Source organism: Schistocerca americana, chromosome 1, assembly GCF_021461395.2.
Source record: "Schistocerca americana isolate TAMUIC-IGC-003095 chromosome 1, iqSchAmer2.1, whole genome shotgun sequence".
NCBI lineage: Eukaryota > Metazoa > Arthropoda > Insecta > Orthoptera > Acrididae > Schistocerca > Schistocerca americana.
Window position 1 is genome coordinate 812671736 of NC_060119.1, and position 27555 is coordinate 812699290.

Genomic DNA, 27555 nt, shown 5'->3' on the forward strand with positions numbered 1-27555 from the left:
ATAAAAGAAGGTTGTATACATGGAAGAAGCCTGGAGATACAGACAGGTTTCAGATAGATTATATAATGGTAAGACAGAGATTTAGGAATCAGGTTTTAAATTGTAGGACATTTCCAGGGGCAGATGTGGACTCTGACCACAATCTATTGGTTATGAACTGTAGATTAAAACTGAAGAAATTGCAAAAAGGTGGGAATTTAAGGAGATGGGACCTGGACAAACTGACCAAACCAGAGGTTGTACAGAGTTTTAGGGAGAGCATAAGGAAACAATTGACAGGAATGGGGGAAAGAAATACAGTAGAAGAAGCATGGGTAGCTTTGACGAATGAAATAGTGAAGGCAGCAGAGGATGAAGTAGGCAAAAAGATGGGGGCTAGTAGAACTCCTTGGGTGACAGAAGAGATATTGAATTTAATTGATAAAAAGAGAAAATATAAAAATACAGTAAATGAAGCAGGCAAAAAGGAATACCAACGTCTCAAAAATAAGATCGACAGGAAGTGCAAAATGGCTAAGCAGGCATGGCTAGAGGGAAAATGCAAGGATGTAGAGGCGTATCTCACTAGGGGTAAGATAGATACAGCCTACAGGAAAATTAAAGAGACCTTTGGAGAAAAGAGAACCAGTTGTATGAATATCAAGAGCTCAGATGGAAACCCAGTTCTAAGCAAAGAAGGGAAAGCAGAAAGGTGGAAGGAGTATGCAGAGGGTCTGTACAAGGATGATGTACTTGAGGACAATATTATGGAAATGGAAGAGAATGTAGATGAAGATGAAATGGGAGATAATATAGCATGAAGAGTGTGACAGAGCACTGAAAGACCTAAGTCAAAACAAGGCCCCGGGAGTAGACGACATTCCATTAGAACTACTGACAGCCTTGGGAGAACCAGTCCTGACAAAACTCTACCATCTGGTGAGCAAAATGTATAAGACAGGCGAAATACCCTCAGACTTCAAGAAGAATTTAATAATTCCAATCCCAAAGAAAGCAGGCGTTGACAGATGTGCAAATTACCGAACTATCAGTTTAATAAGTCACGGCTGCAAAATACTAATGCAAATTCTTTACAGACAAATGGAAAAACTGGTAGAAGCCGACCTCAGGGAAGATCAGTTTGGATTCCGTTGAAATATGGGAACACGTGAGGCAATATTGACCCTACGACTTATCTTAGAACCTAGATTAAGAAAAATCAAAACTACGTTTCTAGCATTTCTAGACTTGGAGAACGCTTTTGACAATGTTGACTGGAATACTCTCTTTCAAATTCTGGAGGTGGCAGGGGTAAAATACAGGGAGCGAAAGGCTATTTACAATTTGTACAGAAACCAGATGGAAGTTATAAGAGCCGAGGGACATGAAAGGGAAGCAGTGGTTGGGAAGGGAGCAAGAAAGGGTTGTAGCCTCTCCCCGATGCTATTCAATCTGTATATTGAGCAAGCAGTAAAGGAAACAAAAGAAAAATTTGGAGTGGGTATTAAAATCCATGGAGAAAAAATCAAAACTTTGAGCTTCACCAATGACATTGTAATTCTGTCAGAGACAGCAAAGGACTTGGAAGAGCAGTTGAACGGAATGGACAGTGTCTTGAAGGGAGGATATAAGATGAACATCAACAAAAGCAAAACGAGGATAATGGGATGTAGTCAATGCTGAGGGAATTAGATTAGGAAATGAGACACTTAAAGTAGTAAAGGAGTTTTGCTATTTGGGGAGCAATAACTCTGATGATGGTTGAAGTAGAGAGGATATAAAATGCAGACTGGCAATGGCAAGGAAAATGTTTCTGAAGAAGAGAAATTTGTTAACATCGAGTATAGATTTAAGTGTCTGGAAGTCGTTTTTGATAGTATTTGTATGGAGTGTAGCCATGTATGGAAGTGAAACATGGACGATAAATAGTTTGGACAAGAAGAGAATAGAAGCTTTTGAAATGTGGTGCTACAGAAGAATGCTGAAGATCAGATGGGTAGATCACATAACTAATGAGGAGGTACTGAATAGGACTGGGGAGAAGAGAAGTAGAGGAGTTTGTTGCACAACTTGACTAGAAGAAGGGATCGTTTGGTAGGACATGTTCTGAGGCATCAAGGGATCACCAATTTAGTATTGGAGGGCAGTGTGGAGTGTAAAAATCATAGAGGGAGACCAAGAGATGAATACACTAAACAGATTCAGAAGGATGTAGGCTGCAGTAGGTACTGGGATATGAAGAAGCTTGCACAGCATAGAGTAGCATGGAGAGCTGCATCAAACCAGTCTCAGGACTGAAGACAACTACAACAACAGTGCACATCTGTGATGCTCTGCTTATTTTCTAATATTGGGCATTCTCCTCCTATTAGGAGGTTGTTATATATATATATAATGGAAGGAAACATTCCACGTGGGAAAAATTATATATAAAAACAAAGATGAGGTGACTTACCGAACAAAAGCGCTGGCAGGTCGATAGACACACAAACAAACACAAACATACACACAAAATTCAAGCTTTCGCAACAAACTGTTGCCTCATCAGGAAAGAGGGAAGGAGAGGGGAAGACGAAAGGAAGTGGGTTTTAAGGGAGAGGGTAAGGAGTCATTCCAATCCCGGGAGCGGAAATACTTACCTTAGGGGGAAAAAAGGACAGGTATACACTCGCACACACGCACATATCCATCCACACATCCCTCTTTCCTGATGAGGCAACAGTTTGTTGCGAAAGCTTGAATTTTGTGTGTATGTTTGTGTTTGTTTGTGTGTCTATCGACCTGCCAGCGCTTTTGTTCGGTAAGTCACCTCATCTTTGTTTTTTTATATATATATATATAATATGGTTATAATAGAGGGAAACATTCCACGTAGGAAATATATATCTAAAAACAAAGATGATTTGACTTACCAAATGAAAGTGCTGGCAGGTCGACAGACACACAAACAACCACAAACATACACACAAAATTCAAGCTTTTGCAACAAACTGTTGCCTCATCAGGAAAGAGGGAAGGAGAGGGAAAGACGAAAGGAAGTGGGTTTTAAGGGAGAGGGTAAGGAGTCATTCCAATCCCGGGAGCGGAAAGACTTACCTTAGGGGGAAAAAAGGACGGGTACACACTCGCACACACACACATATCCATCCACACATATACAGACACAAGCAGTCTGGTCTCCAAATATGTCTGCTTGTGTCTGTATATGTGTGGATGGATATGTGTGTGTGAGTGTATACCCGTCCTTTTTTCCCCCTAAGGTAAGTCTTTCCACTCCCGGGATTGGAATGACTCCTTACCCTCTCCCTTAAAACCCACATCCTTTCGTCTTTCCTGATGAGGCAACATAATGTAACTTACCAAACGAAAGCGTTGGTATGTTGATAGAGACACTAACAAACACATACACACACACAAAATTCAAGCTTTCGCAACCCACGGTTGCTTCATCAGGAAAGAGGGAAGGAGAGGGAAAGACGAAAGGATGTGGGTTTTAAGGGGGAGCCTAAGGAGTCATTCCAATCCCGGGAGCAGAAAGACTTACCTTGGGGGGAAAAAGGGACAGGTATACACTCGCATGCACACACATATCCATCCGCACATATACAGACACAAGCTCAAGCAGACATATGTAAAGGCAAAGAATTTGGGCAGAGATGTCAGTCGGGGCGGAAGTACAGAGGCAAAGACGTTGTTGAATGACAGGTGAGGTATGAGCGGTGGCAACTTGAAATTAGCGGAGGTTGAGGCCTGGTGGGTAACGGGAAGAGAGGATATATTGAAGGGCAAGTTCCCATCTCCGGAGTTCTGATAGGTTGGTGTTAGTGGGAAGTATCCAGATAACCCAGACGGTGTAACACTGTGCCAAGATGTGCTGGCCATGCACCAAGGCGTGTTTAGCCACAGGGTGATCCTCATTACCAGCAAACACTGTCTGCCTGTGTCCGTTCATGCGAATTGACAGTTTGTTTTTGGTCATTCCCACCTAGAAAGCTTCACAGTGTAGGCAGGTCAGTTGGTAAATCACATGGATGCTTTCACACGTGGCTCTGCCTTTAATCGTGTACACCTTCCGGGTTACAGGACTGGAGTAGGTGGTGGTGGGATGGTGCATGGGGCAGGTTTTACACCGGGGGCAGTTACAATGGTAGGAGCCAGAGGGTAGGGCAGGTGGTTTGGGGATTTCATAGGGATGAACCTAACCTTCGTAACCTCTTGGTTCATTTGTAGAATTTTCTTTACAGTGTTCCCTCTGTATACCATTCAGTCTTTTTTATAGTTCATTTTCAGATCTACTTTTGAAAGTTCTGAATAAATTTCTTCCATTTGTTTATCTGTATTTGAAACAAATATTAAAATAAAATTAGTGAAAAACATTCTAGATCATGATGATTATTATTTAAAGTGACCGGTTTTGATCTGGCCATAGGCCATCTTCAGAATAGCACTGTGAAGGATAGAAATCATGCTAGTTTCATAAAGAAGTCAGTGATTTAGAAAAAACATAATTTATACTTACTAAAATCAAAGTTTTGTCAGCCATCAGCTTAAGTTGATGATGTCCACAACAGTTGGTAGACTGTAGTTGCTGAAACTGCTGCTGTTGGCTAGGCAGCATTGAGTTATGTAGATCTGGTCAGGGTGTGTTTGTACTGTATGACGTCAACATCAGCCAGTGAGGAACGATTTACATCAATTATGAAGGTACAGTTTATTTAAAAGTGAATAATTATAAAAAAAGTACTGCCTATAGGGTAGAACAGATTGTTAAAAATTGTAAGTAACTGTAATAAGATTATTTAAAAATGATACCTCTTGTTTCTTGTAGTACCATGTGGCGAAAATAATTCATGCAACCAGTATAATATATCCATAGCATCAGCTATTTGGTCAGTAGACTGTGTATATATGATAAACAAATGGATTTATGTAATGTAATTATCATCTATGATAATTACACAGTAATTACACTGTGCACTGAATAATACCAAATTTAGAAGAACGTTGGCACTCTCTTCTGGCCGCAGCTTGTTGTCTATGGCTGGCATTGCCATGGAGACATCATAGTAAGATGACCAGCAGGTGTCAAAGATAAGTTCAGGCCAGAAGGGTGCACCAATGTTCTTCCAAATTTCATATTATCCAGAATACAAAGTAATTACTGTTTAATTATCATAAAGGATAATTATTTTACATAAATCCATTTGTTTATTCTATACACACTTTCTATTCATTAAATAACTGATGCTACGAATATATTACACTGGTTAAATAAGTTATTTCCACCAGATGGTACTACAGGGAATAAAAGATATAATTTTTAAATAATCTTTTTGCTGTTGCTCACTATATTTAACCATCTGTTCTGCCCTATAGTCACTACTTTTTATAATTATTCATTGTTAGATAAACTGCATTTTCAAATGATATGTAATTTATATAGAGCGTTCCTCATTGGCTGACACTGACATCATACAGCACAAACACGCCCTCACCAGATCCGTATAATGCAATGCTGCCTTGCTAACAGCAGCAGTTTGTGACTGAGGTCTGCTGACTGTTCTGGACATTGTCAACTTTAGTTGATGGGTAACAACTCATTGATTTTAATAAGTATAAATTATTTTATTTTAAGTCACTGACTTCTTTATGTAAGTAGCTTGATTTCTATTCTTCACAGTGCTATTCTGAAGACTAGACTGAAACTGGTCATTTTAAATAAAATAACCATTGCGATGTAGGTTGTTTTATACATTCTTCACTTTACTGATGTAAATCAACCAGTTCCCTGTGTCTCGAGAGGTATTAGTACAGGTTTGGCTGCAACCAAGTCAAAAGCTTTCTCAAAATCTGTATTTTATGATTTTTTTCGTGACATGCAAATGGACTGTTGCGTTATTTCCACTGCTAAAGCCAACTTGTTTCTTTGCCTTATTGTCATTAATTTTTTTTCTTTCTATGCATTGGTAATAATTTTAGTGACTATCTTGTAGATTAGAAAGAGAAGGCCCCTCTTCCCTGTCTCGCCATAACTGTCCACCCCACATGTTCTTCAAGTCCAGACAGTTCCATTAATGTGTTTAACAGTGTTCTGTTCACTAATCAGCTTTATTCATGGTATAAACAACAAAAAACATTGTTACCAATGTTAGTTAACAAAGCTGTTACCAAATTGACGATGGGTTTTAACACCAAAGTGTTTTTGCGAAGAGTGGTCCTATTGAAACTTGTTATTCTCCTATCCTTGTGTGACCTGAAAAATCATTTAACTCATCGCATTACAGGAGGACTCACAGTTTGATGTTGAATCCATATCTACAAGCCTTAAGGATCCTATTGAAACTTGTTATTCTCCTGTCTTTGTCTGGCCTGAAAAATCATTTAACTCATCCCATTACAGCAGGACTCATAGTTTGATGTCAAATCCATATCTACAAGCCTTAAGACAGATAAAAATATATAAATTCTCTGAAAAAATCCTAGTACCAACTAGAGATCAAATCCAGCACCTTTGGATTTGTAGTTTGGCTTACCCATGTAGTTATCAAGATTGGAAACACAGTGTTTGTATTATTTTTAATGACGTTATCTGTTGTTACCTTATAATAAAACTTAACTAAACTTGTAGATTCAAAAGAAAACAAAATTTAATGTGAAATTTCATTCACTGAGAAATGAAACATCAGTGTACTTCTTTTCTGCAAGTGCCTATTTCATTATTTAATAAATTTAACAGGCTTAAAATATGATAGTTCATATGTCAGTGAAATAATAGTAATGAAACTTTTATAGTCATTTAATTAAAGTTTACTACACTCCATTATTATTATTATTATTATTATTATTAAGCATTACAATCCATGAAGGCTTTTTGCTGCAGAATGGACAATGTTGAACCACTTTGCTCTGTCTTTACAAGTAATTTGCCACTGTCTGTCATGTCCTAGTTTTCTGAGATCGTCTTGAATATTGTCCAAGTATCTCATGCGTGGGCGTCCAAGAGGTCGTCTTCCGGTGGGAATCTCTTCAGTCACTTTCTTGATGGTCCTGTTTGGTGGTGCTCTGATGACATGCCCTATCCATTTCAGTCTTTTGGCTTTAATTTTGGCCACTATATCGGAGTCTTTATATAATTTGTAAATTTCATTGTTATTTAGCAATCTCCATTCATCACTGATCCTATCTCTTATGGGTCCAAATATTTTTCTCAAAATTTTTCGTTCAAATACTCTTAATCTGTTTTCCTCTTTTTTTGTGAGAGTCCAGGTTTCAGATCCATAGGTGAGTACTGGTATAATCAATGATTTGTATACTTGTAGTTTGGTGTTCCTAGAAATTAACTTGCTTTTGAAAACTGTCAAGAGACTATAGTAGCATTTGTTAGCCTTCTGAATTCGTGATTCTATTTCAATTTTTATGGAGTTGTCAGAGGTTACTATTGTACCAAGGTAATTAAATTCATTTGTCTTTGTGAAAGCTGTGTTATTAATTTGCAGTACATTATTATTTGATGGATAGCGGGATAAGATAAAGTACATTGTTTTGTCTGTATTCAGCTGGAGGCCTGTGCCATTTGTGGCTTTAATTAATTGTGCTGTAAGAAGCTTCAAATCATTCTCACTGTCAGATAATAATGCAATGTCATCAGCGTATGCTACAATGTTAATTTTGCTTTCCAGTTGTGCTCCAATTTGTAGTAGCTTTACTTTTTGGATTATTCTATTGATTACTATGTTAAAAAGAACTGGTGAGAGTGAATCCCCTTGTTTGACTCCAGTTTTAACCTCAAAGTCTTCAGAAAGTTTGCTAGCTACTTTTATTTTGTATTTTGAGTTTAAAGTGCAAGATTTTATTAAATTTATCAATTCAATTTCATAGGACTCTGTAGCAGCAGCTCCACCATTGCGAATTGTTGCTGTTGGTCTGTTGCCTTCACTTGCCTCTCCTGTGACATCTCTCCGCATGTGTCCTCCACTGACTACAAGAAACTGGCAGAAATATCAGCCTTTACTTGCTGTGGGTACTGCTGGAGGACTGGTACAAGTGCTGAACGCTGCAACAGGGACTGTGGACAAAGAACTTGCTTTACATACTTGTCCTGTCAGGTGAGCATTTATTGTTACTAATTGTTCTTTGAGTTATTGTTTCCTCATTTAGACAGATTAAATTCAAGTGCTGTGAATGTGGTGCAGATAGAATATGTAAACTGTACAACAAAATTAAAGGATCACATTTTTGGAGCCTGCTAATTGTCTCCCATTGTAATGCATAAATTTGAAATTTACCTCAAAGGTGCGTACAACCTTCCTCTGTAATGGTGCAATAGTTTGGCACCCTGTGATGTCACCCTCAGGATTGGGGACACTTCAAACAGCAAGGTGTGACACATGGAAGGAAAGAGGGGGAAGGAGAGAGAGGGAGAGAGAGAGAGAGAGAGAGAGAGAGAGAGAGAGAGAGAGATAGGAGGGAGGAGGGATGGGCACAGCTCAGAAATTCATATGAGCTGTAATGTGGGTAATGACATCCTGTTGGCACCAAATTTCACCACAATTATGCCCAACACCACTGTGGACATGTCACATAATGAGGTGGTTGTCACAGCCCCTCTTATCTAGATTTCTCCCCTTCTTTTGACATCTCTGTGATGGAAGTCAGAACTGCGATACACAGTGTTAAAATCACATGGTTTTGGGTAGACAAGGAAAACATTTCAGATGCACTGCCGCCCAGAATCGACACAAAAAGGCCTCAGGAGGTGCCATAAAGTGTGTCAGTGATACCTTTTCTTTTCCTGGTTTGTTGACTCCAACACATTTCACAATTGAAAATGACAGTTTGCAGTCCAGTGAACAACAAGATGTTCTTGACAACTTTCAACATTGCTAACAACCTCAGATTTTTAAACCTTTCTGTAAGGACACTGTGGGCCCGCATCCCTATTGAGCGTGATTGCACCCCTTTTGAGTGTAGCGCGACTGCAGTTTTTGCTCTCATTTGTAGGTTGGAACCACTAAGAACAATTCAGAACTGTTCAACAAAATTTGAACGTAACCTGAGGTAGGAAAGGGTACTTACGCTTTTTCAGCCTTCCTGTTTTCTGCCCTCCAGTGATGTGATCAGACAGAAGTGCAACGTTAACATGTGCATGAATAAAACAGCAAAGGGTCCCTCTAAGCCTCCCAATTTTGCAACTTTGTTGAGAATGTTACAAATGTACCTCTCAGAAACTTCAACGCCAAATTATCCTGGCAACTATTCTAGCACCTGAAGGTAAACAAACCCAACCAACAAGTGCTGAAGGTGTTGCCTAATTCTCAGGTGCTAGAGCAGCCACCACACTGATTTGGTGTTGAAATTTCTGCAGGTACATATGTAACGGGTGAAATCTGGGTAAGAGGGACTGTGACAACCTTCACATCATGTGGCATGTCCATAGTGGCTTAGGGCAGAATTTTGGTGAAATTTGGTGCCAATGTTATGTTACTAACCCACCTTAAGCTCTCATGACTTTTTGAGCAATGGCCTTCTTTTTGCCTGAGTTGACACCTCACTGTTTAAAGCATTGCTGATTTGAAGAGTGACATCACAGGGCACCTCACTTTTGCACCATTGCAATGAAAAGTTGTAGGCACCTCTGAGCCAAATTTCAAACTGATGCATTTCAATGGGAGACAGTTATTGGGTTTTGAAAAAGTGATCCTTTAAGTCTGCTGCACAGTGTAGTATAATGATGTCAGAGGGTGATTTATTGAGAACACTTCTAGTGACAAATTCACTATTAAGAAGAAATAAAATATAAGTTTTGAGACTAATATGCTGTAATGCATGAAATATTTGATTTTAGAGTACAGTTAGAATATACTGAACATAAAGCAACAAGACTGTGGAATGCAACTCTATCTTACAATTTTAAATATTTGTATCTCATTAATGCTAAAAGTTTGATTTTTGAATTGTAGCAATGCTAGCTTGATAACTGCTCTAGAGGAAGAGCAGACTGTACACAATTATTTAGTGGTTTGTACTCTCTAATTGGTTACTGTGTACATTTACAGTGAGGGAACATCCAACCCGATGCTTTTGACTTTGTTGTGACTAAGAACGTAACAGTGCTCTGTCAATACATTACATATTATGAATTTTAAAATTTTCATGGCAAATTGAAGGTTCAAACATGTTTTGGGCTGGCAGTTGGTTGTCATTTAATTCATAACATGATATTTTGACTGGGCACCTGCCAGTCATCTTCTGGTGAGCCATCGAAGACTAACGAAGATGTACTACAGTCCGCATTATATAGCATGCAGTGAGTATTCTGCGCGTGCATCAAAATTCAAATCGACAGATGGATCACCCTTCCTGGTGGCAGCATCCTTGCTGGTGGAACCACGGAACTCAGCTGTCCACTGTTTTACTATTCGCCATAGCCATTGCCGCACTCTGTTGTCTTTGATTAGAACAAATTGTGGAGATGAAGGGTTCCGTGCACTATCCAACTGGTAGCTGCTACCATGGTTCATCAGATTTTCCACCAGGTGTATTTCCATAGATTGTTTAATAATGGAGTACCAAAAAGATGTTGCTGCACTCAGAATCAATCTATCGTACTCCATTGAATGCCCAGTGGAAATACAGTGGTTGGCAATAGTGGATTTGGTTGGTTGTGAAAGTGAAATGTTCTTGCTTAGTGCACCATTCTTTCACAGTGCATATGGTGTGTTCTATGTAAGCTATACCACAGTGACCAGGTATTTTGAAAATTCCAGCCTTTCGCAATAACAAGTTGTCCTTCACAGATCCTAAAAGGTCTGCAGTCTTAGATGGTGGATGGAAATCACTTTCATTTGAAAGAATTCTTGCTATTTCAAACAAAATGTTGCCCACAAAAAGAAGAAAAGTGAAAGATTTTGGTGGCATATTTTCCTCTTTATCCACTTCTGAGTCTTAATTTTAACTGAGAGTGCCCCATTAATCTGCTGAGTGGAACATCCATTTCTTCTAAACACTGTCTTTAACTAAACATGCTCTTTAGGCAAACTATCTAGATCTGAGACAGTGTGATCTCTGCGTCTGAGTGTTTTAAGCATGATCATAGTTTGTGACAGGTGATGACAACTTTGTTTTTGCAAATAGAAATCAATGTGAGTGGGTTTACAATAAAATGAATGCCCCAAAGAGCCATTATTCTTTCATGTAACCAAAACAGCCAAGAAAGGCAGACAACCATCTTTCTCTATTTCCACGGAGAAACAAATGTTGTGAATGCAGATGAGGTTGTGAAGAAACTCTATCAGTTTATCTTTTCCGCAAGGCCACTATGAAAGTATCGTCCACATACCTCCAAAATAAAGTTGGTTTAAGGGCAGCTGATTCAAGCGCTCTGTACCCAGAATCCTCCATAAAATGGTTGACTACAGTGAGAGACAGTGGGCTGCCACTGGCAATGCCGTCAGTCTGTTCAAAATAATCTTGGTTGAACATAAAATAGGTTGAGGCCAGAACATGCCATATCAAAGCAATGATGCTGCCTGAAACTTTTTGCCAATTAGTGTCAAAGAATCTGCGCGAGGGGGCCTTGTAACAAGTGATACCATATAAATGCTAATCAAATTGTGAGAACTGCTTAGATGGTAAGCCCCCAGTATATTGATAAAGCCAGATGAGCTGTGGATGTGATGTTGGCATTTTCCCACCAACAGTCTCAGCAAGGAAGTGAGATGTTTGGCTAAATCATATGTAGGTGCTCCTATATTGCTCACTACTGGTCATACTGGAACACTTTTCGTGTAAATTTTTGGAAGGCCATACAGTCATGGTGGTACACAACCATGTGCTCTTAACCTCTTGATGATCCCTCAAGGTAAGGAAAAGGCATGCAATAGTGCAGAAGTTTTCCATTGCAGACTCCCCGTAGGTTCGTAATCAAGTGTCCTATAGGTAGTGTCGCTTAGCAGACCATACAACTTTTCATACACATTATGAGGTAACAAAATGGTTGCATTACCTTTGTCAGCCTTCAGTACCACAACATCAGTGTCCTCTCATTGATTTTGTAGTGCAACCCTTTCTGCAGTCGTTACTACATTCAGGAGCAGCTTTTAGGAGAGCACAGCAAATTTCCCTTCATATTTCTTGTGCATCATCCAAGGGAGGTGTTGTACAACTTCTTCATCACCACTCACAAAACTAATTACAAGTGGTGCTCTAGGTGTGGGAGCAAAAGGAGTCCCTTGCGTAATACAGTCAGCATTGCATTGTACAAATTTTTCTCCGTGAAACTGACAATGGAATGTCATGCAGTTACCTCTTGTGGTGACTGCTGTGGCAACACATGATCAAATTTTGCCAATTGAACTTGGCTGAAGTCAGTCAATTAACCCAGCCCCATGATACAGAAGAGAGGAGTGCTGCAACTGTCAACTTGAATTCTGACACATGCCTGGAATATGGGATGGAACAGAGAATGCCTTCATCAGTCTTTGGTGGCTCTCCTGAAGGTGACTGGTGACCTATAAAATATCATACAATGAGTTAAACAATGATTGGCTGCAAGCCTGAAATTTGTTTGAAGATTCAATTCTCAGGGAAAATTTTAAAATTCACGTCAGAGACCTTTTTGGGGAGGAGACGACCTCGCATATTCGAAGTTTCATCAAGCGATGTGGTAAGAGAGCAAAACTGTTAAGTTCTGTAAGCTTTTTATTCAGATGTTGGAATCGTGGCATAATACTAAAATTTGCCAGAGTGATGTATTTTATAAAGACTGCCACTCCACAGAAGATAACTGAGAAAGCTAGTCATGCTATAGTTAGAGAGAGGATTTGCTATACAAAACAAAGACTGGATGTGATTTCAGAATTGTGGCAGTTGTATATAAAGGTTGCAAAACATCTGTCTCTCCTGTATTATGGGATTGAATTGGTGGAGTGACTTTGGCCAAGCTCAGTTGGATCCAAAAGGATGCAAGTTTCCAGCAGATGTCAAAATTTGATCATCTGTTGCCACAGCAGTCATTGCCCCAACTGGTAACTGCACGATGTTACATTGTCAGTTTCATGGTGAAAAATTTGGGCGATGCGATGCTGACTGTATTAAGCAAGGTGATCAATTTTGCTGCTACACCTAGAGCACCACCTGTAATTAGTTTTGTGAGTGATGTTAAAGAAGTTGTACCTCACCATCCTTTAGATGCTGCAGAAGAAATAAGAAAGGAAACTTGCTACGCTATTTTGAAAGTTCCTCCTCAGTGTAGTAACTTAACGACTGCAGAAAGAACTGCACTACGAAATCTAAGAGAAGATACTGACTCATTATGACCCTAGAGGACAAGTGCAATGAAAACACATGCACTACTGAATTCCTCCTTCTTGCCTCAAGAGATCAATAAGAGGTCAAGACCAAATGGTTGTGTACCACCATTACTGTATGGCCTCCCAAAAATTCATAAGGAAAGTGTTCCATTATGTCCAATAGTGAGCAACATTGGAATGCTTGCATATGATACATATGATATGTATGATTTAGCCAAACATCTCTCTTCTTTGCTGACCCCATTGCTGGGAAAGTGCTTATATCACAACCGTAACTCAGCTGAGTGTATCTATACACTGGGGGACTCTTCGTCTAAGTAGTTCTGGGCATTTGGTCAGCTCTGATGTGGGATCACTTTTTACAAAGGTGCCTCTTGCAGATTGTGTGACACTAATTGGCAAAAAGCAGACATCATTGCTTTGTTTCAGAATGTTCTAGCCTCAACCTATTTTATGTTCAACCAAGAATATTTTGAACAGACTGACGGCACCTTCAGGGGCAACCCATTGTCTCTCATGGTGTTCAACAATTTTATGGAGGATTTTCAGTAGAGAGCACTTGGATCAGCTGCCCTTAAACCAACTTATTTTGGAGGTATGTGGGCGATACTTTCATAGTGACGTCATGGAAAAGATAAACTGATAGAGTTTCTTCACAACCTCATCTGTATTCACGACAACATTCAGTTCTCCCTGGAAATAGAGAAAGATAATTGTCTGCCTTTCTTGGATGTTTTGGGTAGATGAAAGAATAATGGGTCTCTGGAGCATTCATTTTATTGTAAACCCACTCACACTGATTTCTATTTGCAAGGACAAATCTCTCATCACCCGTTGCAAACTGTGAGCATGGTTAAAACACTTGTACACAGAGCTCACACTGTCTCAGATCTAGATAGTTTGCCTAAAGAGCTTGCCCAGTTAAAGGCAGCGTTTAGAAGAAAGATTAAGAGGGCACTGTCAGTTAAAATTGAAAATCAGGAAGTGGATAAAGAGGAGAACATACCAATAAAGTCTTTAGATTTTCTTCCTTTTGTGGGCAACATTTCGTTTAAAATATCAAGAAACCACTGTAAATTTCAAGTAAAAGTGATTTTATGTCCACTGTCAAAGATTGCAGACCTTTTAGGATCTGTGAAGGAAAATTTGTTATTGTGGAAGGCAGGGATTTTCAAAATACCTGCACATTGTGGTATGGCTTACGTAGGACACACCATATGCACTGTGAAAGAATTGTGCACTGAGCAAGAACATTTCACTTTCACATCCAAGCAAATCCGCTATTTGTTGAACACTGTATTTCCAATGGACATTCAATGGAGTATGACAGAAATTTGATTATGAGCACCGCAACATCTTTTTGAGACTCCATTATTGAACAATCCATGGAAATACACCTGGTGGAAAACCTGATGAACTGTGATAGTGGTTACCAGGAGGATAGTGTGTTGAACCTATCATCTCCACAATTTATTCTAATCGAAAATGACAGAGTGCACCAATGGCCTCAGCATCTGGAACACAGAAGACAGTTGAGTACCATGGTTTCACCAGCGACAGTGCTGCCACCGGGAAGTGTTATCCGTCTGTTAACTTGAATTTTGACGCCTGCTTGGAATACTCGTAGCGTGCTGTATAATGTGGAATGGAGTACGTGTTTGTCAGTCTCTGATGGCTTATCTGAAGGTGACTTGGCAGGTGCCCAGATGCTATATTGCGCAATGTGTTAAACGACAATTGGCTGCAAGCCTGAAATTTGTTTGAAGAAATTGTATAGTGTGGAATGAAAGTTCATTGTAGTATGTGTGTAAAATACCCTTTATTTCCATGACAATTGCTCACAAAAAAGGACAAAAATAAATCATGGGTACTGTAATACGAATGACAGTTTTGGTTATGGAGATAACCAAGTCCATAACAGTGGGTGAAACAGTGTAGTGTAACTGAGTTGTTCTAACATTGGACAAGTTCCTTGAAAAGAGAGGAGCTGAACCCATTCTCATAGCCAGGTTAGCATGTGTCTTTGTTGGATTCAGAATGTACAATATCCCTCAAGTGAGGAAGTTGACAAATCCACCACAGAATCCATCTCAAATTCTTACAGTCTGTTGACTGTCTCAGTAGGCAACAGCATGGGAGTTATGAATGACAGTCTCATTGACTTCTGTCACCCTCATGAAGTCAAGAGTGAACTGACAAAGTAGTCCTGTCCCAAACATTGGATTGTGATCTTTTTATTGATATTTTTGATGGAATGCAATTATACACAAGTCAGTCAAGATTTTACCACTATGAATAGCTGTGATATGTATCTATCCCTAGTTAAAGCACTGTAAAGCTATAATTCATCAATCAGTACATGAGGGGCACACACAAGGATGGTGGACTTGCCACCAAAAGACAGGAGGGGGCCATTGCAGCTGATGCGAGGTGGACCGAAATCTGTAAAAGTAGGGAAAGGACAAGGAGGAGGATTGTGTACTATCACATTGAATTCTGGGAGAACACAGATCGTTGCCTCTCCAGCTCCCACTCTGCTTGCATTCTTCAGCACCACATGTGACACTGCACTGTATTGGTTGCTGCAGATGCTGCTACCCAAAGTGTGGTCTATCAATAACCTTAATTTGACCTAACCACTTCTAGCCTGAAATACAGGCTGATACAGGCATGTAATTCATGGGAAAGTGTACAGAGTACAGCCAATAATACCGAACATGTAAGAAAATTTTAAATTATCAATAATTTGCCAATAAATAACTCCTGTTAAGCCTCCAAGTGGGTGATGACCTGCATAGGAGTGACTGGACATACAGTGTGTCTACAAAGTCCTACTATCATTTCAGACAATCATAACTTGGGAATTTTTAGAGGTAGACAATTATGTTTTGTTGTAAAACATTTAATAAGAATTTTCTAATTTTTTATCTATTATGCCAGAATTTGAATATATGCTGCAATCATTCGTAGAACATAAAGGTGATATTAACGTTCTGGCCAAGTGTGGGTCAGCATTAGAGCATCAAGATTTTTTATTGCTTCATTGATTTGTGCATGAAAGGTAGCATTGTCATTAACTGGTGCTGTGTACATGCGATTCTTGACAGAACCCAATGAAAAGATGTCTAATGGCATAAAATCAGAAGAGTGATGGGACCATCACAACCCTTCCACCTCTTGTAAATTGTGTCACTCGGCACATCCTGCACACTCAAACTCAAATGTGGCAGTGCACCATGGTGCTGGAAGATGAACAATGGCTGCAACTCTGTGATTTGTGGGAGCAGGAACTGTTCAAGCATGTCCAGGTAACATTTCCCATTGTGGTTTTCACTTTGAAGAAAAATGGGCTTGTTACCCTATCGTGCATTAGGCCTTAACAGACATTAAGCTCTGGGCTATCATGGATGTGTTCACTTGTAGTTTGGATATTTGCAGCACCAGATTGTAATGTCATGGTGATTCGTATCTCCAGAAATACGGAACATTGCTTCATATGAAAATGGGCATTTAATCAAGTAGTCGTTGTCAGCATCTGTGGTTGCCAGCATGGGATACGTGAATGTGTACAATAGACATTTATTTGACTTCAGTACTAGGACCATATGCACTTTCTACGCAGAAACCCAGAACCGCTTACGTAACGTTGTATGGATAGTTGATAGTGCTTCCTGTAATTTTTGGGATGTACAATGAATTGACTTCTTGGAACTACATTAAAATGCAGCCTGCACTTTGTTAACACATGCTTGGGACACAGAGTGATGTCCACTTTCAAGAATGTCTTTGAACTGTCTGTCTCTCTAAAGCTTTTTAACCACTGCATTATGCTTATTTTTGCCTGTGGTACTCTCCCATACTAGTGTTGTTAATTCTGCAGTTCCAGTGTCACAGATTAGAATTCTGCATACCAGATGATGCGTTGTGCCATCTCCTAGTGTGTCGCCATTTTGATGCACTCCAAGACAAATCTACAACAAAGGAAAAAAATGAAGAAAAAAAATCTTTGAAAGCTGTTAAATGTTTTATGACAAACCATGGTTGTCTTTCTCTAATAGTTTTGTAGTGATAATTTTTTTAAATTGATAGCAAGGCATTATCGACACATTGTATTTTGTACTTTCTGGTAGTGATTTGTCCTTTAGTTTTTGATGAAGCCCACAGAGTCAAGAAATAGCTCTTACCGTCCTACATATATTTTTAAAGTAAAAAAGGCGCTGTTAAAAATGACACTTCAAACACTGCCACAATCTAAAATGTCCGTATCACTAATGTATTAATTGCATTGTTAGGTATTCAAATAAGGAGTGTATTACCTACATAGGAAATAAGTTTCTGCAATAGACCTTACCCCAGCTCTGGTTCTATAATCCAGTGAATATTGATACTACATTTACAAATACATCCAAACTCTGCAAACCACTGTGAGAGACGGTATTTTGCTATTATACCTTTTATTAAGGCTTCTTCTTATTCCATTAACGTATGGAGTGTAGGAAGAGTGACGGTTTAAACGCCTCTGTGCATGCTATAATTAATCTGATCTTCTAGTCGCAGTCTTCTACAGGAGCGAATTTTAGGGGGTTGTGTTATATTCCTAGGTTTGTCATTTAAAGCTGGTTCTTGACGCTTTGTTAGTAGACATCCTTGGGATAGTTTGTGTCTATCTTTCAGTGTCTTCCAGTTAAGTTCTTTCAGCAGCTCAATGACATTGTCTCATAAGTCAAACAAACCTGTGACTACTCATGATGCTCTTTTCCGTATGCATTCATATCCCATGTTAGTCCTATTTGGTATGGGTCCCACACACTTGAGCTGTAGTGTAGGATGGGTGCACTAGTATTTTGTAAGGAATGTGCTTTGTAGACTGATTGCATTTCCCTAGTATTCTACCATTGAATGAAGTCTTCTGCCTGCTTTACTTACATGAGCCTATGTGATTTTTACATTTCTGAAAATTTAAAGCAAATTGCCACTCTTTGCAGCTCTTCAAAATCCTGTCAGCAGCTTTGTTAGACATTACATCAGTATAGATAACTGTATCAGCTGCAAAAAGTGTGAGGTTACTGTTGATATTGTCTGCAATGTCATTAATATAGAACATGAACATTAATGGTCCCAATACGCTTCCCTGTGGCACACCCCAAGTTACTTCTGCTTCTGTTGATGACTCTCCTTCCTACCAAAAAATCCACAGTTCAATCACAAATTTTGCTGGATACCACATACACGTATGATCATACATTTTATAATGAGTGTAGGTGTGATACTGTGTCAAATGTTTTTCAGAAATCTAGATATACTGCATTTACCCGACAGCCTTGATCCGTAGCTTTCAGGATGTCATGTGGAAAAAGTGAGAATTGAGATTCACATAATTGATGTTTTCCGAATCCATGCTGGTTGGCATGGAAGAAGTCATTCTGTTAGAGATAACTCTTTATCTTTGAGCTTAAGAATGTGTTCTAAGTCTCTACAAAAAATGGATGTCAAAGAAGTTGGGTAGTAGTTTTGTGAATCATTTCTGCTACCATTCTTATAGACTGTGTGACCTATCCATTCTTTTTAACTTATGGGAATGGTTTATTGTTCGAGGATGTATGGTAAATTGTGGTTAAAAGATGGGTTAACTCGGACACAGATTTGATGCAGAATCTGACAGGGATTCTATTGGGTGCTGAAGCTTTGTTCAGTTTTAGCAATTTCAGTTGTTGCTCAACACAACTGACACTAATAACTATATCACTCATTTTTGTGTGGTGTGAGAATTAAATTGGTTCAATATGCTTTGATTTTCATTTGTAAAGGAAAATTTAAAACTAGAGTTCATTGTTTCTACTTTCACTTTGCTACCCTCAATTTCAGTTCCTGTCTCGTCCATGCATGTGTGGGCACTAAAGTGGGTACCACTAACAGCCTTTATGCATGGACAGAAACTACAGCAAGTGGCAGCAATCTTTTGGTACCTGTGGACTGCATTGTAATGTTCTTATCATCATTTTTGCTCCACATGTTTCTGATTCAATAAATTAGAGGTGTTGAATAATGATCAAATTAAAACGCAACTTTCTTAGCCTTTATAGCTCTGTAGAAGAGAGAATTCACATGTATGTGTTAGAGTTATTACAATTTATAGAAAAAATCAAACTGGACTTTGAAGTTTGGAATGAAAGTTTGTCTGTATTGTTTGGTAGATTAAATTTTAATTACATGTTCCTTGAAGTATTATTCTGATCTGCCATTACCTAAGCATAGTGGAGTCAAGAAAAAGTTATGTTCTTGAATCTGAGTGAATATGCAAAAGAAAATGAACAGATTTTGAAATTTGTTTCCCTACAAAAGGTGATGAATGCAGATCTCTGTGCTAAAAACGATTTGTGATCTTTTGTTGAACATGATATGGTATTGGGACATGAAGCACAAAAATGATTACAGAGTTTCCTGTGTGAAAATATTGATTTAAAAATGCACCTTAATGTATTCAACAGAGAACTGAGCACTGGAAAAGTAAATGAAATCACAAAGAAAGTTGAGCAATACCAGAAAATGAGATCTGTAAAGAAATATTAATTAATTGTGAAACAGTTTCAAGCCATTTAAATAAGGCTATGTAGTCTTAGCGTGATTCCACATGATCAGACTGTAGCTCAAAATTCTGTGTACAAAAAATAGCTGAAGCAGAACAGAGTTGCACAATTATCAAACTGTTCACTACAGATAACAAAATTTGGCCATTTATGACAATTACACAAGTAAAAGATGGTCACTGAAGTAATGTGTTGCTATGTGAATAGAGACAGACCCATTCATAATCTCTCTTCTTGTATTCCTTCAATAGAGACTCATTTCCTCCACAAATTAAATTAAGTGACCTATTCGTATTATGCACATTCTTCATTAAATATCTATCGTGCTTACATATTCTGTTTTCTTTTTGTAAGAAGTGTTTGGCCAAAACTTTGTTATTTTGAAAACCTGAAACAAATATTTCATCTTTAACTATATGTACTAAGGTAATCACTGCTCATTTTAGTACTTCAAATACAGTAGTAATAGCGATACAGTTGCTAAGCAGTTGGTGAAAAGATACAGCTGTCCAAAGAACTGATGTTTGTATAGATTCCTTATCGATAGGCAAAGACCCTGTCTATAGGCCTGTGGTTATAGGTGCAGTTAAAGTAACATCCATCACTAACAACACACGTTTCGATGGAAATACATTTATTAAACACTGTATAACTAGACACAATATGGCAGAAAATGTTACAGCACCTGAGAAAGCTGGCATCAGATTGATTCAAGGAAAGTTGTTCATAGATAAAACACACTTTTCACTTATCGATAGTCACCACAGCTTTTAGTCATGTCACTGTGCAGACCATGACAGAACTTATGTCTGTGTGCGGCACTATATGTGACAAAGAAAACACCACTCAATTGTCAACTTTGAAATGCACTGACTGCTCTGGAACTACTGGCTCCCATTTCTAACTGGCTGTTCTGAACAGTGTCATCTTGTATGAAAAAAAACTTAAAGTATCAGTTTTGTCAGGTATTCTATGATGACCTAGAGTGCTGCACAAAGTGACTTAACAAGCTACATGCAGCTCACTGATTTCTGACTGAAGAACCAAAGTATTTAGACCAAATGACAATATCTTAAACTGATGGAACTGTCCTTTAAACAGAAATATGGTGCATTTTTGTGGTTCCGGATGGAGTGGTGCTTGCCAGCACATAGTTTTCAGCTCCATGCCACTAATGTGTTTAAAGTTACTAGTAATTCTCCCATGGGCCAATCCTGTTTCAGTACCCTGCGTCAGAGCAACCTTGCATCCACAGTTGGCTCCCAAGGTAACAGAACCAAAAAGTAGAAATACAATTCAAATACGTTGACATGAAAGTATGGTACCACATCATCTTGTAAGAGTGTACTGATGTATCTTCTTTTCTTGTTTCTTGATCCCGGCTTCTTGAGATCGCTTGTGAAGAGTCACGATAAAAGTTTAGTAGTGGCATGGGACAAGCTGTTGTGGGTGAATTCGTTTCTGACTAATAATCTGTCCAGTTGATGTGAAATAATGATGTACGATAGAAGTGTTCAGATAAACCTTATTACACTTCCACAAGATTTTAAGAATTCCACCTGGCACAGTTTATCCTAGAATTGGAAGTTGATTGCTCTGTTTTAATTATGAAATGCCCGTTCAGTTGTATTGGCATTTATTACTGGTTGTGATGTGAACTGCTGCTTGGCAGTGTTGGTGAGTATTGAAAATCTACTTGCAATTAATGTTCATTTGTCAATAAGAATAGTGTTCATCAGTGAAATGCAATATCAATGTAGTTACACAACAATTGGTAATTTAACTTTTGAAACCACTGGTTTATTGGCATTTCTGGAAAAGAACACTCTTATACTCTCATTCAATCAGCAAATTCCATGTAAGAGTTTGTATGTGTAATGGGACTTATTATGTCACAAATCGTTCTAATGAATGAATTGATTTGCATTACAGTGTTGCTAAGCAATGTGATCAACAAGGTGATGTTTGTCCTAATTAAAACAGAACCTTGATATTTTGAATAAATTTTCAGTTCATTTTTATCAAAAATCAGTATTTGTCTCGAAAAGTAATTTCAAACTTCGTGTATTAAGTCCAAGCACGTTTGCAATTATTATACACAATTTAATGGAGAGCTTAACCATGCGCTAGCGTGTAACGTGTTTCAAATCGAGCACACAGGCTTCAATTTTCCCTGATGGGCTAAATGACTTTTTGTACTAATGTGATGTGTCTATCTCACGTAAAGTCTAAATGAAACTGGATTTGTCTCTATTTGGCTCAAAATCACAAAATGAAATTCACCTCACAGGTCAGCGAACTGTACATGCGCACTTTTAGCACTCTAAGTGGTAACTCGTTTAAGAGTAAATGCCGCACATAAATTCACACTTTTTACAAGCATACAAAAATCAAAACACCTTTATATTAAACAGATAAATTATGGCATGCAATTACTAATTAAACATTTCCTATTCTAAATAAACTTCAAGAACTTTTATTTCGTAATCAATAAAATTTTATCCCTCGAATGAAACTATTAGTCTGTTAAAACGGATTCAGATTACTGTCACCCCATGTCTGGACGATGACATCACGAATTATTACTTGCTTGGAATGAACGAAATACCAGAACTGAAAAATACTATCAGGTGAGTAATTTATGGACTTTTATGACAAATTTGGTATCCCTTGCATCGCTACTGATGAACCAACATTTCAGCCACTGTCGCCTTGGCTGAAACATTGGATCGTCGGTAATAATGTTTCACAATATGGCTTGGTACCATACCCAGTAAACTTTCATATCAGCTAACGCTGGCCATGGACACCTACAAAATTATACAGTTCAAATAATTCAGTCAGTTAAAATCATTGAGGCACAGACGTGAAGAAGAACTATAAAAAATTAGATTCTTGGAAAGTGATATTTTCTACACGTGAGCAATGGGGGGATAATATTAGAAGCAAACCACCATAGATGTTGAGGGTAGCCTTTCATACACAGCTAACTGAAGTCTTGGGAATGGCTACAGCCTTGTTGCAGCCTTGAATCGACTGCATTGGACTGCATGGAGACCATGTAAGAAAATGTAGAGAATACTTTCACCACAGTGCCTTAATTAGGGGGCCAGAAAAACAGAGATGCAGGCAGTTCAAGGGGCCCAAAACTGCTGGAGAGCCCACAGAGAAATCACTTGCTGCTGTTGCAATCGTGGCAAGAAATGGCAAAATGTTTGCCCCCTCCCTCTTTGTATTCCTGGCCAGTATTTGTGTTGATGAGCAAGGCTCTTCATTTCATGCCACAATGACTGTGGTGCGGTAGTGATGCATGCAGGGTCAAAGCACTAGGGAAATCATGACTTCAAGCTGGAAGTCATTATGCCAAGGAACATTGCAGAGTGAGTAATGAATGTGGAGGGCTGAGTTAACTTTTTTAGGTAAGTGATCTGGCTGCCCTTGATGAAAAAAATGTGCCACAGAGGTGCCAGATCTCCAATCATATTTGCATGTTGGCCTTTTCCGGTGTTTGATAATGGCATCTTCTAAGAGAAAGGACTCATTACTGTAAATGACATGTCAATAGGTAAAACTTCAACCCTTTAAGCCATACAGGTAACCGAAGTGTATATATTATTGCTAGTATTTCCCTTTCAGTATGCAAATAATGATGTTGCATTGCCATCTGTGTCTTTGTCATGCAAGCTGCTGACTATGTTGGAAAATATAGATTGCTACTTACTGTACAGAAGACAAATTAAGTTGCAGACAGGTGCAATTAAAAAGACTTACATAAAGCTTTTGGCCACAGTATTCATCAGCAAAAGAGAAACACACACCATTCATAAACAAAAGCAACTATACCTCATGCACACATGACCACCAACTCCTGCAGGTCAGCCCGGGATACATCTATCACTTGGGATGCAAACAGCTTAGCTGGAGGGGCAGGGAAGGGAAGGGGAGGGGAGGGGAGGGGAGGGGAAGGGCAATGGCAAGGGGAAGGGGAAGGGATAGTAGTGTACAGATGGGGGCTGAGATGAACACTGTCTAGGGACTAGAATGCCAGCAGGCGTAGTGTCTGGAGGTTGTGGGCCAGGTAGGTGTGGAAAAAAGGAGCGAAAAAGGAGAGGAAGGGAAAGATGTGTGGGTGTGTTGGCAGTGGGTGGCAAACAGAGCTTGGAGACTAGAATGGGAAAGAGATGATAGGGCAGAGGGGGTAGAAACTGTTGGGTGGAGGGTATGGATACAGTTTGTTACCTTAAGTTGAGGCTGGGTTAATTACGGGAGTGGAGAAAGTGTTGTAAGGATAACTACCATCTGCACAGTTCCGAAAAGCTGGTGGTGGAGGGGAGGATCCAGACCTGAGCCATCTGGGTCCTCCCCTCCACCATCAGCTTTTCTGAAATGCTCATCCTCCATGCTCAATATTGGGAGATTCCTGCAGCAGGCCAGACGTAATTGTGTATCCGCACTGAAGAAGGTGAATTCGTTGCCCACCGACGCGAATCAATCACATGAATGCATAGTGTCTGTTCTTCTGACATACCCGAAAGAACAGACAAAACACATTCATATAATTTCCATGTAAGCTTCCTGACCATCTTTGTTACGCTTGGTGAGCCGTGTGGGGCTTGTGTTGATGCCGTTCATAGCTTCGCATCTTGTAATTGCGATAGTGGCGTCTCATTGTCTTAGTGTGTTCACTGGCGCCGCTATGTTTGCTCACCTTGTCTGTCCGTGAGTTGCAACAGCAGCGCTTATCGATAGCGCGTACTGTGGTACCATCTTTGGAATGGCCTCTAGTATTTCTGGGTCACCATGTGTCGAGCAAGAGAGTTGGGACAGCCAGTACTCGCCCAACCACTGGAGACACACATGCACTGTCCGATGGAATGATGTGGTCGCAAGAGTGTACGATCACGTCAAGGACCGGATTCAGCGAGTTTTAGTTGAATGGACCGTCATGTTCTAGTAGTGCAACTTTCACCTGTTTGTACTCCCGTCGAAGTGACCTCATGGCAATAAGTTGTCAGTCGTCGATTTATACTGGGATCTTTCCCGTGACGTGTCTTTAAATTGTGGATATCTGCAACTTAACATGTCTTCTTTACGCTATGTAGCAATCTCTCTTTTTCCTACATCGTTGATATTCCTACCTGGAGTTCCATTGTTTCATGTAAGCTGTCGGATGCTTATAAGCTATTAGATGCTCTGAACCATCATTCCTGCGATGATAGTATCACTGAAGTGAATTAACTCATATTGTGAATGATGAGAAAGTTGTGCTGTGCTTAAGATATCTTTTCTGCTTTAAAACATTATGGATTTACATGAATAATGGAAACCACAATAGTTTATGGAACATTGCAGCAAAATAGCTCGAGTGAGTTTGTCTCTAGATAAAGCAATCGATCTCTGCAAACACACATTAGTATTAGCATTAAAGACATAATGAAATATGTGCTGGAAGGAAAAGTTTATTGGACATCAGCCATGAATTATTGTACTCATTTACATTTTTTGTGCTTATTATTTATCAAAAAATATAATTATCAATGAAAATAGTAAATTTTTGAAAATATAATGTATATTTGTAGATAAAAAGTCTACTCACGAGGCGGTGGCAGGAGAATGCACAAATAAAGATATTGAAATTTGCAAGCTTTTGGAGCCAGTGCCTCCTTCTTCTGGCACAAGGTTTGAAGGGGAAGGAAGAGGAATGAAGGAAAAGGATTGGTGAGCTGTAGGAAATGGGGAGAGTTCGGAAAGCTCACCCGGAACCACAGGTCAGAGGAGACTTACCAGACAGGATGAGAAGGAAAGACTGATTGTTGGGGACTACACCAGCCAGGATTTGAAAACCTGAGAGCTTAAAGGTGGAAGATAGGATAATATGCAAAACAGAGATTATTGATGAAACATCATGTATGAGTTAATAAGAATGGAAAGCTAAGTGCAATGTATGTGATAGAAATGGGAGGGGCAGCAAAAAATAGATACGTGAAAAAATGAAAGTTGTAAGAACTAAAAGGTAGTGAAGAAAGGAATAGTTACTGTGAACAAATGCTAAGACCAAAGAAATTAGTGTAAATTACCAGGGGGGTTGGCAAGAATCAAGGTCCTGTTGTAACGCCAGTTCCCACATGTGGAGTTCTGAGAAACTGATGTTCAAATGGTTCAAATGGCTCCGAGCATTATGGGACTTAACAGCTATGGTCATCAGTCCCCTAGAACTTAGAACTACTTAAACCTAACTAACCTAAGGACATCACACAACACCCAGTCATCACGAGGCAGAGAAAATCCCTGACCCCGCCGGGAATTGAACCCGGGAACCCGGGTGTGGGAAGCGAGAACGCTACCGCACGACCAACTGATGTCCGGGGGAAAATCCAGATGGCACATGTGGTGAAATGGGCACCAAGATCATGGCTGTCATGTTGTAAAGCATATTCTGCAATTGCATATTTTGTGTTGCCAGTATACATCCTCTGCTGGTTTCAAATCACACACTGAACTTATATCTTCCTTAGTTGATCAACACATGCACCCTACAGTCCAAAGACTTCCCTCCAATATGAAAAACACCAACAATTTCCTAGTTCGACTGAAATCTGTGCATGTCCCACCCCCACCACACACCTTGCTTGTCACAGTTGATGCCACCTCCCTCTATACCAACATCCACCATGTACTTGGTCTGTCTGCTAGTGAAAATTTTCTCAAACAGCACCCACCTGATTCCAAACCTATGTTCCCCTTTTGCTCACTTTTATAAACTTTATACTAACCACCAACTACTACTTTACCTTTGAGGGTCAGACATAAAAACAGGTCAAGGGCAAAGCCAAGGGATCCAGGATGGTTTCTTTCTATGCAACCCTTTCCATGGGTCACTTGGAGGTGGCTTTACTGTGATCCATAAGCCTTCATACCCTGGTTTGATTTAGATATATTGATGACATCTTTGCCATATGGACTCATGGTGAAGCTGACCTGTTTAAGTTCTTGGAATCTCTAAATACATTCTCCCAGTTAAATTTCATATGGTCCTATCCCATATACCACACCACTTTCCTTGACATTGACCTCATCCTCACTGAGGTTCAGCTACACTCTTCTCTTTTCATTAAGCCTACTAACAAATAACTGTACTTACATTTTGATTGTTTCCATCCTTTCCATGTCCAATATTCCCTCCCATACAGCTTTCATATTCAAGATAAACGCAATGTTTTGTTGGTGATCTCTGTCTTTGGTATTATCCTATCTTCCACAGTCTTTATACTCTCAGATTTTCAAATCTCATTGGGTGCAGTCCTCAAGTACCAGTCTTTTCGTCTCATCCTGTCTGGTAAGTCTCAGGGTTCTGGGTGACTTCCCAAGCACTCCCCACATCCTACACCTCATCAGTCCTATTCCTTCACCCTTCATTCTTCCCCTTCAACCTTCCTGCCAGAAGAAGAGCACACTGTCTCCGAATGCTTGCAGATTTCAATATATTTATATGTGTGTTCACCTGCTGCTGCTTGGTGAGTAGATTTTTTTATCTATGCTATTACAGAAAATGATTAATGGAAAATCTCATATAAAGATGTGAAACAAATACTAACAAAGAGATAGAGGGGCTGGCCAGTACTTACCTCAGCTCAGTACAGCCGATAGATACACAAAACAGAACAGAAAATTTACATTCC

General features: G+C 39.3%; 1 protein-coding gene across 2 annotated transcripts in view; it reads left to right on the forward strand.

The window, feature by feature from the left end:
* Positions 1 to 27555, forward strand: part of LOC124612877 (WD repeat-containing protein 11-like) — a 222760-nt gene that overhangs the window by 114111 nt on the left and 81094 nt on the right. For both annotated transcript variants that reach the window (XM_047141331.1, XM_047141322.1), the window contains exon 11: positions 7858 to 8084. In XM_047141331.1, the coding sequence (XP_046997287.1) occupies positions 7858 to 8084 (227 nt within the window). The remainder of the gene's footprint in view (positions 1 to 7857; positions 8085 to 27555) is intronic.